At 37.3% G+C, this 17,859-nt stretch overlaps 1 protein-coding gene and 1 non-coding gene across 7 annotated transcripts in view; both read right to left on the minus strand.

Annotated features, from left to right (window-relative positions):
* L2HGDH (L-2-hydroxyglutarate dehydrogenase) overlaps positions 1–17,859 on the minus strand; it is a 58,192-nt gene that overhangs the window by 1,931 nt on the left and 38,402 nt on the right. For 3 of the 6 annotated variants that reach the window (XM_069596160.1, XM_069596161.1, XM_069596158.1), the window contains 2 exons: positions 16,573–16,704; positions 4,669–7,028 (listed from right to left, as the gene is read on the minus strand). In XM_069596160.1, coding sequence (XP_069452261.1) covers positions 6,833–7,028; positions 16,573–16,704 — 328 coding nt within the window. In that variant the 3' untranslated portion in view covers positions 4,669–6,832. Of the gene's footprint in view, positions 1–4,668; positions 7,029–7,264; positions 8,685–16,572; positions 16,705–17,859 lie in introns of those variants that run through there. The other 3 variants (XM_069596157.1, XM_069596159.1, XM_069596156.1) reach the window with 2 other exon arrangements.
* LOC138444491 (U1 spliceosomal RNA) lies at positions 4,847–5,007 on the minus strand. The gene has a single exon (XR_011258514.1). It is a non-coding gene; the product is annotated as a U1 spliceosomal RNA (small nuclear RNA).

Genomic DNA, 17,859 nt, shown 5'->3' on the forward strand with positions numbered 1-17,859 from the left:
GAATATTCAGGACTGATCTCCTTTAGGACTGGCTTGATTTCATTGCAGTCCAAGGGACTCTCAAGAGTCTTCTCCAACACCACACTTCAAAAGCATCAATTCTTTGGCACTTAGCTTTCTTTATAGTCCAACTCTCACATCCATACATGACTACTGGAAAAACCATAGCTTTGACTAGACAGACCTTTGTTGGCAAAGTAATATCTCTGCTTTTTAATATGCTGTCTAGGTTGGTCATAACTTTTCTTTCAAGGAGCAATCGCCATTTAATTTCATGGCTTTGGTCACCATCTGCAGTGATTTTCGAGCCTCAAAAAATAAAGTCACTCACTGTTTCCATTGTTTCCCCATCTATTTGGCATGAAGTGATGGGACCAGAGGCCATGATCTTCATTTTCTGAATGTTGAGTTTTAAGCCAACTTTTTCACCCTCTTCTTTCACTTTCATCAAGATGCTCTTTGGTTCTTCTTCGCTTTTTGCCATAAGGGTGGTGTCACTTACATATCTGAGGTTAGTGACGTTTCTCCCGGCAGTCTTGACTCCAGCTTGTGCTTCATCTAGCCCGGCATTCCACATGTTGCACTCTGCATAGAAGTTAAATAAGCTTAGGGTGACAATATACAGCCTTGACATACTTCTTTCCTGATTTGGAACCAGTCTGTTGTTCCATGTCCAGTTCTAACTGTTGCTTCCTGACCTGCATACAGATTTCTCAGGAGGCAGGTAAGGTGGTTTGGTAATCCCATCTCTTTCAGAATTTTCCACACTTTGTTGTGATCCATGCAGTCAAAGGCTTTGGCATTGTCAATAAAGCAAAAGTAGATGTTTTTCTGGGACTCTCTTGCTTTTTTCGATAATCCAACACATGTTGACAATTTGCTCTCTGGTTCCTCTGCCTTTTCTAAATCCAGCTTGAACATCTGGAAGTTCACAGTTCAGGGACTGCTGAAGCCCGGCTTGGAGAATTTTGAGCATTACTTTGCTAGCATGTGAGATGAGTGCAATAGTTTGAACATTCTTTGGCATTGCCTTTCTTTGGGATTGGAATGAAAACTGACCTTTTCCAGTCCTATGGCCAATACTGAGTTTCCCAGATTTCCTGGCATACTGAGTGCAGCACTTTCACAGCATCATCTTTTAGGATTTGAAATAGTTCAACTATAATTCCATCACCTTCACTAGCTTTGTTCGTAGTGATGCTTCCTAAGGCCCACTTGACTTTGCATTCTAAGATGTCTGGCTCTAGGTGAATGATCACACCATTGTGGTTATCTTCACTGTGGTCATTGTGATCTTCACTGTGGTCATGAAGATCTTTTTTTGTATAGTTCTTCTGTATATTCTTGCCATTTCTTCTTAATATCTTTTGCTTCTGTTAGGTCTGTACCATTTCTGTCCTTTATTGTGCCCATCTTTGCATGAAATGTTCCTCTGGTATCTCTAATTTTCTTGAAGAGCTCTCTAGTCCTTCCCATTCTATTGTTTTCCTCTATTTCTTTGCACTGATCGCTGAAGGCTTTTTTTTTCTTTAATCTCTCCTTGCTATTCTTTGGAAATCTGCATTCAAATGTGTGTATCTTTCCTTTCTCCTTTGCCTTTAGCTTCTCTTCTCTAAGCTATTTGTAAGGCTTCCTCAGAGAAACATTTTGCCTTTTTGCATTTCTTTTTCTTGGAGATGGTCTTAATCACTGCCTTCTGTACAATGTCATGAACTTCCGTCCACAGTTCTTCAGGCACGTTATCAGATCTAATCCCTTGAATCTATTTGTCACTTCCATTGTATAATCGTAAGGGATTTGATTTCAGTCATACCTGAATGGTCTAGTGGTTTTCCCTACTTTCTTTAAGTCTGAATTTGGCAATAAGGAGTTCATGATCTGAGCCACAGTCAGTTCCTGGTCTTGTTTTTGCTGACTATATAGAGCTTCTCCATCTTTGGCTGCAAAGAATATAATCAATCTGATTTTAGTGTTGACCATCTGGTGATGTCCATGTGTAGAGTCTTCTCTTGTGTTGTTGGAAAAGGGTGTTTGCTATGACCAGTGCATTCTCTTGACAAGAGTCTGTTAGCCTTTGACCTGCTTCGTTTTATACTCCAAGGCCAAATTTGCCTGTTACTCCAGGTATCTCTTGACTTCCTACTTTTGCATTCCAGTCACCTGTAATGAAGAGGACATCTTTTTTGGGTGTTAGTTCTAGAAGGTCTTGTAGGTCTTCATAGAACCGTTCAACTTCAGCTTCTTCAGCATTACTGGTTGGGGCATAGACTTGGATTGCTGTGATACTGAATGGTTTGCCTTGGAAACGAACAGAGATCATTCTGTCATTTTTGAGACTGCAAACCCTTGGACCTAATAAATTCTAGGATTATGTCCTATAGGTATGTGAAAGTCATATGTGAAATGACTTTGCACAAGATTATTCATTCCAGTACTGTTTGTTACAGCAAAACAAGGAAAAACACAGTAGAAATAAACAATTCAAATAATCATCAGTAGGAATAAGGGGCTGGTTCAACAAATAGTAAATCAGAATGGAACCTATAAAGTCATTTAAAAATACTAGGCCACTGTGTTCAAGCCACTTGAACATTCTCCAAGAAATGCTGCAAAGTGAAAAGAGCAGGGTGTATAGAATACAGTCTGAAGAATACGCTACCACTTGTATTTTAAAAATGGAGATAATGTTTTATTATATATATTTCTGAAAGGCTGCACAAGATATTGACAATTTTCACTGCCTCAGGGGTGAGAACTGGGTGGCCAGAGAGGGAGACTTTCCACTGTGCCCCTGTTTATGACTTGAATTTTCAACTATATGAATGTTGTACTTATTCAAAACATTAATTAAAAGCTGCTTTTTTTAAATGAAAAATTCCAACCTCACTAGAAATACCTCCTTTAAGTGTTAAAAAATAGAAGTTTTAAAGACACTAATACCATGAGAGGGAGAACCTGTGGATATGTAACAAAAACTTTATCATAAATTTGAGTTAAAATTAATATACTATCATAATAACTTGATAGTAATTTTACTTGGTTTTAAAATTTACTTTATGTAAAATTTTTTAATAGCTAATTTATAATAGCATGTAAGTTTCAGCTGTGCAACATAGCAATTTAGTTATACATACACGTGTGTGTGTATATATTCTTTTTCAGATCCTTTCCCCTTATAGGTTATTATATAATCTTGAGTACAGCTGCTTATGCTATACAGTAGGTCTTTGTAGGTTATCTATCTTATACGTAGTACTATGTATATGTTAACCGCAGCCTCCTAATTTATCACTAACCTCATTCCTTCTTTCCCCTTTAGTAACCATAAGTTTGTTTTCTGTGTCTGTCTGTTTCCGTTTTGGAAATAAGTTGTTTGTGTCTTTTTTCCCCCGTTTTGGATTCCACATAAAAGTGATGGTATCTGTCTTTTTGTCTGACTTGGTTCACTTTGTGTAATAATCTCTAGATCCATCCATGTTGCTACAAATGGTATTAGTTCATTCTTTTTTTACAGCTGAGTAATATTCCATTGTGTATATATACCACATCTTCTTTATCCATCTTTCTGTTGACAGACATTTAGGTTGCTTCCATGTCTTGGCTATTGTAAATAGTGTTGCAATGAACATCGGGATGCATGCGACTTTTCAAGTTATGTTTATATATATATATATATTCCCAGGAGTAGGATTTCTGGGCAATATGGTAGCTCTATTTTTAATTTTTTAAGGAACCATACTGTTCTCCATAGTGGCTGCACCAATTTACATCCTCACCAACAGTGTAGGAGAGCTCCTGTTTCTCCACACCGTTTCCAAAATTTATTATTTGCAGACTTTTTGATGCTGGCCATTCTAGCAGCTGTGAGGTGACACCTCATGGTAATTTTACTTGTCTTTCTACAATTTAGAATGGTTTTAATGAAATAACTTGAATGACCCAGTCATTTGATAACTCAAATTTTAACATCTTAAATTTTAAAAGGCAGTAAAAATGTTATCACTAATATTCTCCCATTGAAAAACATTTTCAAGAAGGGCTTACTCAACATTTCTCCCATTTACTCTCTTCTACTTCTTCAATTTATTTAAAGCCACAAGAACTGCCAGTAGCAAACCAAAGCTATGCCACAAGAAACAATAAAGGTACTTGTCACTCACTTTCATGATCCATTGCTATAGCTAACTCTGGTCTTCTTACAGTCCACCTGCTGGAAAGAAGCTGGAGCAGGCACTCAAGACAGATCATTTGCCCTATAACCATTATGGGAGTCTCATGACCAGAACCTCAATCCCCTGTAAGAGATAGCATACCAAAAATGTCTTTTCAAGAGGAACAATACTTTTGTATAAAATTCCAAGATGATTTATTTATTGCCCCCCCCCCCATGGAGAAAGCACTATAATATTCCCTGTGTATGAAGATGATACTGATGTCGGCTTGATATTGCCACCAGTACCAAATGGAAAGCCATTTTTGTACTCGACTGAAGCAACTCAGCACAGCACAGCATGGTAGGAAAGTACTCCACTTTTTACCCCAAATACAAACTACTCTACCTCATTTTTATGTTATACACAAGGACAAGCTTTTTCTTTTTTTTAATTGACTGCTATCTAAATCCTACAATAGTTCATGTTTCAAACATAAAGTTTACATGAATCAGAATTAAAAAAAAAAAATCTTTATTTCTCCATGTCCTGTGTCATATTCACCACCATTCAGTACCCATGTTAAATGGATGATGCACTAAAGGTTATCTTCAGTATTAGATAAACACAAACCACTGGACCCCTAGAAAATGTTATTGAGGGATCTCTATCATTAAAACAGAAAAAAAAAAAAACAGGGGAAAAAGTGAACACAGTCCCCCACTACCACAAATTATGCAGCAAAGTTTCCCACATTTGGGGAAATGGCAAGGGTCAGCATATCTGGAGTACAATAGATGGTCTGTACACTGGAAAAACCACCTTCATGTAGGTATCTCCCCTGCCAGGCAAGTATTGAATCAAGAGTTTTTATGAAACTAAAAATTATGTTCACAAAACCAAGGCTCATTAAAATATTTTTAATATTAATATACATTTCTTCTGTCTTAGAAATACAAAAAACTGTAAAATATTATAGCATTATTCCACAACAAGACACTATTGACAATTACAAAATGTTTTACAAATAGAATAATCTACACATTCAGAACACTTTCAATAGTTTTTTCACAATTTTTTAGAGGCATAGTAAAGATCCAAATGGAATGAGTGTTGCTTTAATTAGGATAGTTATTTTTATAATTTCAATCTTTCACAGCTTAGTGTATATACAATCTTACTGTCAATAAAATAGAGAACTGAATATTTTCCATCTCCAAATAGTCTTGTAATGCAACAGAAAATACCCTGTGTGTTACCCTTTTCTTGGAGGAACCAGTTGTTATAAAGAATCATTAGGGCTTGTTTCCTCTGTGAATACTTTCCAACTGCTTTCAGTATGTATGCTCATCCCAAGTGTCAAATAACCGCCTAATCAATTTACCTGGATGTGCTATTCTGGAACATGAGCTGACGATGTGTAGCCATTCAAATTAATTAATGAGGTAGCTCAATCAATGTAATCATTGTCTTAAAGTGAAAAGGAAAAAAACAGGTAAATTTTCCTATCCACCAAAATGCTCATTTTTCTAACTCATCCATCACACAGTTTTAGAGATGAGTGGAAAGAAAAAATTAAGACTAGAAGATTAATCCAGAGAGAGTATATGTGAGGGAATGGATGAAAATTTCTCACCTAACTGATGGTTCTGTAATAAAAGATTCCTCATATTCTACTACATTTCCATTTATATTTCTGTTTTCTAACATTCTGAACTATAAGAATCATTTCAATAGATACCACACACACATATAATATATAGTACACAGTAGACAATATGGCACTGCGCAACAATTAAAAATACTCATGAAATACACATGATTGTAAGGCACTTTTGCGGTTTACAAAAGTGAATGCCTCAAAATTAGGTATTTTCTCAAAATGAAGAAATACCCTCATAAAGGTTTATAGGGTTCCAGAAAAGTCAAGTATGCATGAATCATTAGTGATCTAGGTCAACATTTGAGAACCTTGGTATAGCTGAAGACTATAGATACAAGAAGAAATACTATTTTAAATTACAAAGTTCCGTATGTCAGTGTCAGGATTCTAAGCTCTTCTGGTTTTTCGACCACAGAAGACTGAAGAATAAATAAAACACCCATAGTGGACGGTTGTTAAGCTTTGCAGGTGACCCAAATCAAGTCAATTGTAAGAAACTGAGAAGAATAAATACTTTGAATTTCTTTTGCAAAGTTATTTTTTACAAATATAGATTAGATAGAATCTTACTCAAATTACTTCAAAATGTGAAATTTCATGTATTTTTAATCAATAATTTAAAATTCCCAATTACTGCTGCTCTAAATACTGTGAGCTTTTTTTAATGACTTTGAAATTAAAAGGAGGTTTGCAATCTACAATATATTTCCTTGTCAAGGCAAGACAAAAGAAGCTTAGATATTATAAAGCCAAAAAGTTAAGGGAATAATCACTTTTCATGCTATAGTTCCCAGAAATTCCAAAAAAAGCCAAATCTAGTGAAGACAGATCATTAGCAAAGTCAGAAAGAAAGATACAATTGTATCTTTTTAAAGAGCACAGACTTAAAAAAATACATTATTTCCATGTTACCTAGTTTTAAAAATTCAGTGGTTATCTAAATGGTATACCTAAAAATGACATTTTAAACCAATTTTCATAAAGAATGCAGTTAGTAAATTCTTGCTGAACGTGGAGATCACAATTTAAATCTTTGTTGCACTTCATCTGCAATCATTCCAGAAATTGCAAGGGAAGAAGTGGCAGCAGGGGAAGGTGCATTCCTCACATGAAGAATGCGATTTCCAATATCCCCAACGCCTCCATCAAACACAAAATCTTCTATGAGATTCCCATCCCTATCCAGGGCTTGGGCTCTTACTCCAGCGGGGCCTCTGCAAAAGCAAGAGTGGCAGTCGTCTGACTAGGAGAGAGAGGACACTTCATATATGTGTCAGTGGTTTCAAAGTATTAAAGCAATAAAGTCTTTACTCTTTTAAGTGTACAATTATGTGAAAACCAAACCGGTTTGTAGTCAGTCAAAGGCTGTCAGTTGTAGCCTGTCAAACATACATCCTTAGCCTAAAATACACAAATGGGTTCTTTACAAAAGTAGCAGATAAACCCATACTTAATTAGAGTAGATGTATTTTTATTTGAATTTACAAAATGAATTTATTATAAAAGCAGTCATTAGAATATAAGGCTCTTCTGATTGATACAAAGCAAAGCAAGAATCATATGTGTCAGCTACATTCCTAGAGCCGCTACAAACGTCTATGTATTTTTGTATTTTGTTTTGGTTGAATACTATTAAAATTTATGGAGAAAAATATTTGCGAATGGCAGCAAATTCTTGTTTTGTAGTTTGTTTTTATTTTTAACAGTTTAGCCTTTAATATCAGGATAACCTTCAATCAAAGAGAAATGACCTGGAGAAGGAAATGGCAACCCAGTCCAGCATTCTTGCCTGTAAAATCCCACGGACAGAGGAGCCTAGCAGGCTACAGTCCATGGAGTCGAAAGAGTCGGACAAGACTGGGCGATTAAACCTTGCGTTGCCTTACCTTGCCTAGTACAGTAAGATCCTTTAATACTAAAAGTTCTGCATTATAACACTTGAGTTTACAAGTTAGATTTTTTTTCTTTTTAGTTTTTAAAAAAAGTTACAGATAAAACCTGAATAAAATATTTTTGGAGTCCAAAAGTACCTCCACTGAAACCATGTAAGAAAACCCAGTTGAAAACAGGTGCCTTTTATATACCACCTAGACTAAAGAAATCAGGCAACAATATTAAACAATTTTGAATGATTCTGGGCCAACGCAGATAAGCACATGAGGAAGATACAAAGAACAATATGAGAGTACTACCCTCTAAGACCTCAGACTAACTAAGGAAAGATCATGATAATAATAGCTTTTTTTGTTTTTTTACCAAGTGTTTAATCCATGCTAGGAATTCTCTCATTTAATCCTCACAGCTCTAAGAAGCTGATATAGTTTATATTTAACAGCAAAGAAAATAGAGAGATTAAGTAACTTGCCTGAAGTTACACAGCTAAAAAGTTCATTCGTAGAGAGATAAGTAAGAATTACAACACTGAGGGTGAAAAATTCTATAATAAAAGTAAGTAATTTGTAATACTGAAGCCTTCAAGGAACTGGACAGGAGATTTCTGAGCTGTAAAGATCTCCAGGTAAGAATCAGATACATCACTACAACACAAAAAGACAGAATGGGATGGAAGCTGAATTTTCTTAGGTAAGGATACATATAGCCTATTGGCCAGGGTACATTGTCCATTTAGGTACATTTTTGTGTTTATAAATTCTCTCAACTCATCAAAACAGCATCTCTCCTCTCTCTTTTCTTGGATAATACTCCTGTTGCTGTTGTGAGCATCTCTATGAGTTTTCCGGTCCCTCTCCTTTTATCTCCCAGAAGGCCAAATGAAGGGACACACTGTGGCATGACCAGCTACTGATGTTGAGTGTTCAAACAGCTCTTCTCTCCATGAAGGTTTAGTTATTATATTCTCCTTACTCCTTCTAAGCAAAGAGAAGTTAATGCTAATTAACTAGTTAAAATGTGTCTATAGTTATTTATTCCTCTTACAAACATCAACTATTTTATCAACATCCCCTACATTCCTGCCCAAGTATTCAGAACATATAATCCAAACTGTAAAAAACAATATACAAGATAAAGTTTTTCTAAGGAACTTAATGTAGGTTGAACTAAAGTAACTATTTCATATGAAATGTTTAAATTATCAAATTCTTCATGTGTTCATGTTCCCTATTCAGCACTTAATGAAGTGAAGTCGCTCAGTCGTGTCCGACTCTTTGCGACCCCATGGAGTGTAGCCTACCAGGCTCCTCCCTCCATGGGATTCTCCAGGCAAGAGTACTAGAGTGGGTTGCCATTTCCTTCTCCAGGGGATCTTCCAGACCCAGGGATCGAACCCTGGTCTTCTGCATTCCAGGCAGACACTTTAACCTGAGCCACCAGGGAAGAATAGCACTTCTCCAGGGTTTTTCTTTGCATGATTCCATATAGGCCCGAATTGAATCTTGCACAACACTCCTATTTCTGCCCTGGTGTCTAGATTTGTGTACATAGGAAGTATTCAATAGAGGCTTCCCAGGTGGCGCAAAGACTCCACCTACCAATTCAGGAGACACAGGTTCGATCCCTGGGTTGGGAAGATCCCCTGGAGGAGGAAATGGCAATCCACTCCAGTATGCTTGCCTGGAGAATGCCATGGACAGGGGAGCCTGGTGGGCCATAGTCCATGGGGTCACAGTCAGACATGACTGAGCATACAAGCGACTGCTCTCTAGAAAATTTTAATTGTTTAACTTTTAATTCTATTTTAATAGCTGAAAGAACAAATGATTCAGCAAATATAATATTTGCAAAGTTAGCTATATTTAGCTATTTAATGTTATTTCTAGCAACATATTTTGCCCTATTTGTAACTAAATTTAATATGAATGCAAGCCTTAGACCCTTAAATATGTCTAGAAACAACAGGTGAATATGTAACTAATGGCATTCATTCTTCTGAGAAGTGTTGCATTTATTGCTTTATTATTCTGCGGCAGGCATAATCCTGTGGGCTAGAAAACAGCTATGACAGGCGACTACTGGCATCTTTGTTGCTTAGTTGCTAAGCTGTGTCAGATTCTTTTGCAACCCCATGGATGATAGCCCACCAGGCTCTTCTGTCCATGGGATCTCCCAGGCAAGAATCCTGGAGTGGGTGGCCATTTCCTTCTCCAGATCTTCCTGACCCAGGGATTGAACCCATGTCTCCTTCATTAACAGGCTGATTCTCTACCACTGAGCCACCAGGGAAGCCCACTAAAATTTTTGGCCAGTTTAGTATTATATAAAACTTACCATGGGATCTACTGTTAACCTAAAAATAGAAGTTCACATGAGCATTTTTAAATTGGGAGCAGTGATACAGGGCAAGTCAACCATTCCATCTTAATTTCCAAACTCGATGGAAGGGTATAGGGTATTTTTATTATTAATATTCAACCAAACTGGGCTGCAACAAAAGGACATGTAAATGTTTTGTGAGGACTTGAATAACATGAGTACTCTGTAATGAGGGTGATGGAGTTCTATGAACCCATTAAATAAAGTGTTTCATGTTTTTTTTTTTTAAGTTTCTAGTTGTTGGTTATCCATTTTGAATATAGCAGTGTGTACATGACCTTCCCAAACTCCCCAACTATCCCTCCCCCACTCTCCAGCAACCATAAGTTCATTTTCTAATTTGCACACGATGCATTTTTAGCTTGCAACACTGTTCTCTCAATTTTTTTAGATTTACCTTCCAATTAACTAATTTTCTCTTATGGGAGGTGTAACCAGCTGTCTAACTTAATCATTTGAGTTTTAAAATTTAAGAACTATATTTGTCATTCCTAGAAATTCTGATTATTTGGTTTCTAACTTTGCCTAGGGTATTTTTTATATTATTATTCTTTTTTCAGTTTATTTCATTTGCTTCTTTAATTCACTGGCATATACTTACTTTAAGGTTTCTAATATTACTATTACCCTAAATTGTTAGGGGTCTAATTCTAGTATTTATTCTATCTGCTTACTCTCAATATGGTGCTTTGTAACTTTTGCTGGTGAGTTCCTATTCAGCAGGATTTTAGCTGGGGGAATAGTGTGGGGGCTGGGTTGAAGTTATGTCCTTCTACAGAAGGTTTTATATTTGTTTTTATCGGTAAAAATAAATATACTGACCTATATTTGCTTTTATCAGTACAAATAAATACACTGATATATATATAATATAAATAAAATGAACAGTATAATGAACTCTCATTTATCAGAAGCTTCACATTACCGTTCTGGGAACATCCTTTTTTTTTTTTAATGGGAAATCTTAAACATGTACAAAAGTAAAATGGACAGTATAATGAACTCCCATGTACGTATTACCCAGTTTCAATAACCAACACACAGCCAATTTTGTTTCATCTGTACCCCACTCTGTCTACCTCTCTCCACTGGATTATTTTAAAACAAACCCTAGATTGCATATCATCCTGCTTCAATGTATATTTATCTTAAAAGGATTCCTAATAGTAAGACAAAACTACTAATTGCTTCTTGATAAAAGTGAAAAAGGAGAGTGAAAAAGCTGGCTTAAAACTCAACATTCAAAAAACTAAGATCATGGTATCCAGTCCCATCACTTCATGGTAAATAGATGGGGAAACAATGGAAACAGTAACAAGACTTTATTTTCTTGGGCTCCAAAATCACTGCAGATGGTGACTGCAGCCATGAAATTAAAAGACGCTTGCTCCTTGGAAGACTAGCTATGATGGAACTTGACATCATATTAAAAAGCAGAGACATTACTTTGCCAACAAAGGTCCATCTAGTCAAAGCTATGGTTTTTCCAGCAGTCATGTATGGATGTGAGAGTTGGACTATAAAGAAAGCTGAGCATCGAAGAATTGATGCTTTTGAATTGTGGTGTTGGAGAAAACTCTTGAGGGTCCCTTGGACAGCAAAGAGATCCAACCAGTCCATCCTAAAGAAAATCAGTCCTGAATATTCATTGGAAGGACTGATGCTGAAGCTGAAACTCCAATACTTTGGCCACCTGATGCAAAGAACTGACTCATTTGAAAAGACCCTGATGCTGGGAAAGATTGAGGGCAGGAGGAGAAGGGGTCGACAGAGGATGAGATGGTTGGATGGCATCACCGACTCAATGGACATAAGTTTGAGTAGGCTCCAGGAATTGGTGATGGACAGGGAGGCCTGGTGTGCTGTAGTCCATGGGGTTGCAGAGTAGGACATGACTGAGCAACTGAACTGAACTGAACATGTATGGGTGTGAAAGTTGGACTATAAAGAAAGCTGAGCACTGAAGAAAATTGATGCTTTTGAACTATGGTGTTGGAGAATACTCTTGAGAGTCCCTTGGACTGCAAGGAGATCCAACCAGTCAGTCCTGAATATTCACTGGAAGGACTGATGCTAAAGCTGAAACTCCAATACTTTGGCCACCTGATGAGAAGAACTGACTCATTTGAAAAGACCCTGATGCTGGGAAAGATTGAAGGCAGGAGAAGGGGACGACAGAGGATGAGACGAATAGATGGTATCACCGACAAGATGGACATGAGTTTGAGAAAGCTCTGGGAGTTGGTAATGAACAGGGAAGCATGGCATGCTGCAGTCCATGCGGTCGCAAAGAGTCGGACACAACTGAGTGACTGAACTAATTGCTTACTATCAACAATATTCAGTTTGTGGTCAAATAACCCTGATTTTCACTCACTCTAATCTGTTTAAAGTGAGAGAGTGAGAGGGAAAAATATTAGTTTGAAGCAGGATCCAAACTAGACTGGATCTACACTTAGCTTACATTTCCTAGATCAAAATGGTGGTACAAATTGAAACTTCAAGTGTTTGTGAGTGCAGGCCCAGGGTTCTAGATTTTTACAGATTTTTTCTCTAGACTTCCTTCTCACTGAGAGTATAGCCCTTCCAGAGTCCCTGGCTTTACAAAGGGATCTCATTTCCAACTTTTCACCTTTTACGGACCCAGGGCTTTCTTTCCAGCACTTGAATGGCAATTAAAATATAAGTCCCTAATGTATCTTGATTTGGGTGGTAGATATGAGTTTATATAATTCCAAAGTTCATTGAGCACTTAAGATCTGCATATTTTATTGTAAGTGAATCATATATCAATTAAAAATGAAACTCAAGTTATATTGACATCAAAATCAGAAAATGCTCCCTATCCTTCCAGGTCAGCATTAGCATTCCTCTTAATTCTTGGGTTTTTTATTTCCTCTTTGTTTTCATCTCTGGGATGCCCTTATTTCCTTGTACTCTCAGCAATAAATATTTCAAAGGGTTTTTTTATTATATTTTCTCCAGACTCTCTTAGTGTTTTGTAATGTGAAAGCTACCACATTCTCTAGATTAGTGCTCAATCAGGGGAGATTTTGCCCCCTAGAGGACATCTGGTAGTCTAGAGACATTTGGGTTGTCATACCAGGGAAGTACTGCTGGCATCTAGTAGGTAGAGGCCCGGGATGCTGCTAAACATCCTACAATGAATTGGACAGTCCCCCCACAGAAAAGAGTTATTTGGCCCAAATGTCAATGGTACCAAGAATGAGAAACCATTTTTTGCAAAAGGGTCTGATCACCTTTATTACAGAATTTCTGGCTTTTACCCTTGCATTTCACAATGATATTGTGTAATCTTTAGCTATCACTTATGATGAAAACATCTTGCCTGAAAATTTACTTGCCTGAAAAATACCTCCCAAGAAGGTATTTTCAAAATGAAGAATGGAAAAAAGAGGGGATCTTGGCAAATATGTTTTCATGTTTTATGTCCTTACAATGCTAACACATACAAACTAGTTAGATTATCACATCAAAATTAATCACAGAACAATTAAGGGGCTTTAAAGCTAAAATTAAGAATCTTAGCGATCATCATTTAATAATGAGAAGTTTATATACCTAATGCATATATTTGACAGGCTATCACTTTATATTTCAGTCTAATGTTCACCAGTAAATTACTGCCCAAGATGCAATGGCTAGGCAATGAGAAGTCAAGCTGTATCCCCTTTGGAGGCTACTGCAACTAAAGGACACCATCTTGAGCTAAAAATCCCACTAAAAGTGCTGCTTTGGTTGTTTTTTACTATCCAGAACTGCCTTATATGCTTCCACCTCAATATTAATGATAGAGCATTTATGGTGTCACATGGGTTGCAAGATATGCAGGACTTGGGAGACGCTTACTCCTTGGAAGGAAAGTTATGACCAACCTAGATAGCATATTCAAAAGCACAGACATTACTTTGCCAACAAAGGTCCGTCTAGTCAAGGCTATGGTTTTTCCAGTGGTCATGTATGGATGTGAGAGTTGGACTGTGAAGAAAGCTGAGCACCGAAGAATTGATGCTTTTGAACTGTGGTGTTGGAGAAGACTCTTGAGAGTCCCTTGGACTGCAAGGAGATCCAACCAGTCCATTCTAAAGGAGATCAGTCCTGGACGTTCTTTGGAAGGACTGATGCTAAAGCTGAAACTCCAATACTTTGGCCACCTCATGCGAAGAGTTGACTCACTGGAAAAGACTCTGATGCTGGGAGGGATTGGGGGCAGGAGGAGAAGGGGATGACAGAGGATGAGATGGCTGGATGGCATCACCAACTCGATGGATGTGAGTCTGAGTGAACTCCGGGAGTTGGTGATGGACAGGGAGGCCTGGAGTGCTGCGATTCATGGGGCCACAGAGTCGGACACGACTGAGCAACTGAACTGAACTGGGCTTCAAAATGTGGCAAAGCCTAATTATATCATTTATTATGATGATGATGATTATTTAAGATTCTAAGCATGTAAGGTGTGGAGAATAACATAATGAGCACCAATTTTTTAATCAAACAGCTTAGGAAATAAAGCATTATAGATATGGCAGGAGCACCCTGTCAAACTCTCTGGATCCCATTCTCTTCTTTCCCTAGAGTTAACTTTTCTCTTCAATTAGGTATTTATCACTCCCATGTTTGTTTTTATTTTTACATGTGAAATCCATATACAATATGGTATAAACATATAAATGGTATCAAACATATCTTCTACAATTTTCTTTTTATTACTGATAATTTCTTGCATTTCATAGCTACAGGAATCAAATGGAATTGCTAAATATGTTCAGCTTCTCTTTCTTTAGAAAGAAACGCATATGTGATTGAGTTGAACTTGTCCCCAAATGCACCAGTCTACACTGCTGTGTGTTTTCTACTACATGGTAATGAGACTTGTAACTGAAATCCACTCCCTTCCTCCCAGAGACAAGAGTATTCACCAAAACTCACAAGCTCCAAGCTCAGTTCTAGTATATGAAATACACTGGTCTAAAGCATTTTCCTCAGACTTCTACAAAAGTGTGGTAATCAAATCTAGGTAGTGAATTCATTCCAACTATTTATGTATAGAATTCACTACACCCATCTGTTGTATTTTCTAAGGAATATTAACAGCAGTAAAAGACACTTGATTTGACCCATCTATTTTCAGATACAAAACATAACAAGACTGCTAAAAAAACCAGTGAAAACATAAAAGCCTTCATTTATAGGTGAGTGAAAGAACATAAAGCCTAGATATTTTTATCCTTTCCATTTCCGAAGGTGAGTAGAGGGGTGAGAAAGATAAGAGTAAAAACATTTGCTCGGTTTAATAGTTCTAAGCATTCAAAGAGCCTGGTCTAGGAATGACACATAAGTCAGATTTAGACCAGGATGCTACCCTGAGGGAGACAGCTGACGTGATCATTGCTCTTCTCCTAGATACAGAGTCGAGCTGCTGACATTTTACACCAGGCGAGTCCTGCAGCTGTTACTGAGGAGACAGACAGACATGGTGCTCTAGAGATTCATGGAGGGATCGGTTCAGGGAAGAGGGAGCCTCAAAGACCATGGTTGATTAGGCCTAACAAATGGCCAGTTCAGGAAAAACGGTGAGCACCCTAAAAATACCACCGCAAAGGAAACAGGCTTATGTGGTATTTAGGACAAATAAGAAAATTAAAAAATTTTAAATAGTCCTTCCTTTGTCCCACACCCCTGTAGCAAGGACTTAAACTGATTGCTACCGTACTATTTCCCACTCCTGTTCTGCAAATAGTCCTTGAGTGCAATAGGACCCAAGAACCAGCAAAATAAGTAGAGAGGAAGTAAGGTAAGACAGCAGGTATGAGTTATGTTTCTAAAAGGTTTTAAGAATCAATTAAAGTATAATGTTTTAACATGCTTACTACCTAATTAGGTAACATGGTGATCAATGATCTTGCACAGAACTGAAGTCAGAAGGCTTTGGAATCACAAGTGGCCAGGGAGATTAAAAAACTTTCAGGTGAGATGTTTTATTATGAGTGATAGCTAGACACAAGGGTGAAGATGGCGTCATAATATAACTGCAATGAAGTACAGCTTAGTGCTGGTCTCTCTAGACAAGCATAAACAGACCTAGTTCAAGCACTAAGGGGAGTGAGGCAGCAACACCCAAACTGCAAGGGGAAGGAGCAACTTGTCAAGAAAGAGAAAAGTGAAAGAAAGAAAGTGAAGTCGCTCAGTTGTGTCCGACTCTTTGTGACCCCATGGCCTGTACCTACCAGGCTCCTCTGTCCATGGGATTTTCCAGGCAATAGTCCTGGAGTGGATTGCCATTTCCTTCTCCAGGGGATCTTCCCAACCCAGGGATCAAACCCAGGTCTCCTGCATTGTAGACAAGCACGCAAAAATTCAGGGCACACACTAATTGCATGGGTGCTTAGAATCACACAGTCAGACTCACCTCCCAAGTTCACATAGGTCATGAATGCATTTACAAACCTTATAGCTTTTCCTTACCTAAGTATATCACTGATAGTAATTTCAGGGATAAACTTTTGAAGGTGCTTCACTGTTGCACTGAGAAAACATGCTTTGTATATTTCATTAACTCCATAGGAGAAATTCTGGAACACCAGTTTAATCAAGCCACTGAAAGCAAAGAAAATAAAATCATGAGAAAGAATTCTTTATTACTGTAAAACATCTATACAACTATTAGATTCAGGTTGGGGGGTGGCGGGGAGGAGGGTGGAACCACAGAAATCTAGGCCAAAACACCACATATTAAAAAGAAAATCAACTTTTGGCCTACGTTAAAAGGAAACTTCATCGAAGGAATACCTTCCAAATTCCAGAAGTAAATACCTTTCAAATTCAAATTCCCAGGGGGTGCTGGTTTCAAACTAAAACTAGGATTCTATAAAGCCTGCCCAAACCAGGGCTTTCTAATGCAATGTTACCTGCTCTTAAAACACACCTAAAAGGCATTTACAGATTTTTTAATTCAGGTATTAAACATCTGGGACATTTACCCTACTTCTCTTTAGTCAGCCAGAGGTCAGATACACTAGTAGTGATTCTCAAGTGAGACTCTGGGGAGCCTGTGCTCATATGTATTTTTATAAGCACACAGCTGGGAAGCCCCACCCTAAACTGGTTTCAGAATCTGTGCAGGGTGAAACGCAAGTAGAGCTCTGAAAGCTTTCTAGTGATTTTGATGATGTGAAACCCTCTAGCAACACTGCTAAAAGGTCAAAATACTTCAGTGAGTTATTTCTTGCCATAGTAAAGGATCTGCACTTCATATCAATGTAGCAGTATTGCTAAGTTTCCAGAAAAGGAAACAACCTTGCTTATCAGCAGTTTCTCCAGAGGTTTTCAAAATCATGGTGACTATCCTGAAATGATTTTATCAAAGTAAACCATCTATTGATTTTGAGAGAAACTTTCTTTTCAAACTCAACTAAAGGTTAGCAAAACAAGATTTGGATTGTCAGACAGGGGATCACTCTTGGCTCTTTTTTAACCAAAACATCACCCTGGCTCATCAGAATTTTCTTGAGGTAGTTAAAATGTTATGCTTATTTCATAAAGCTCTTAATTCAGGTTAATTTTTTTTTAAACCAATATACCAATCACAAATATGAAGATTTAGCTTATTTCATAAAGCTCTTAATTCAGGTTAATTTTTTTTAAACCAATATACCAATCACAAATATGAAGATTTATCCAAATAAACCTAATATCAAGAAAAAAATTTTTTCCATATTAAAAGTATAAGCACTTAAAATCATTTTTTAAGGA

Source organism: Ovis canadensis, chromosome 7, assembly GCF_042477335.2.
Source record: "Ovis canadensis isolate MfBH-ARS-UI-01 breed Bighorn chromosome 7, ARS-UI_OviCan_v2, whole genome shotgun sequence".
Classification (NCBI taxonomy): Eukaryota; Metazoa; Chordata; class Mammalia; order Artiodactyla; family Bovidae; genus Ovis; species Ovis canadensis.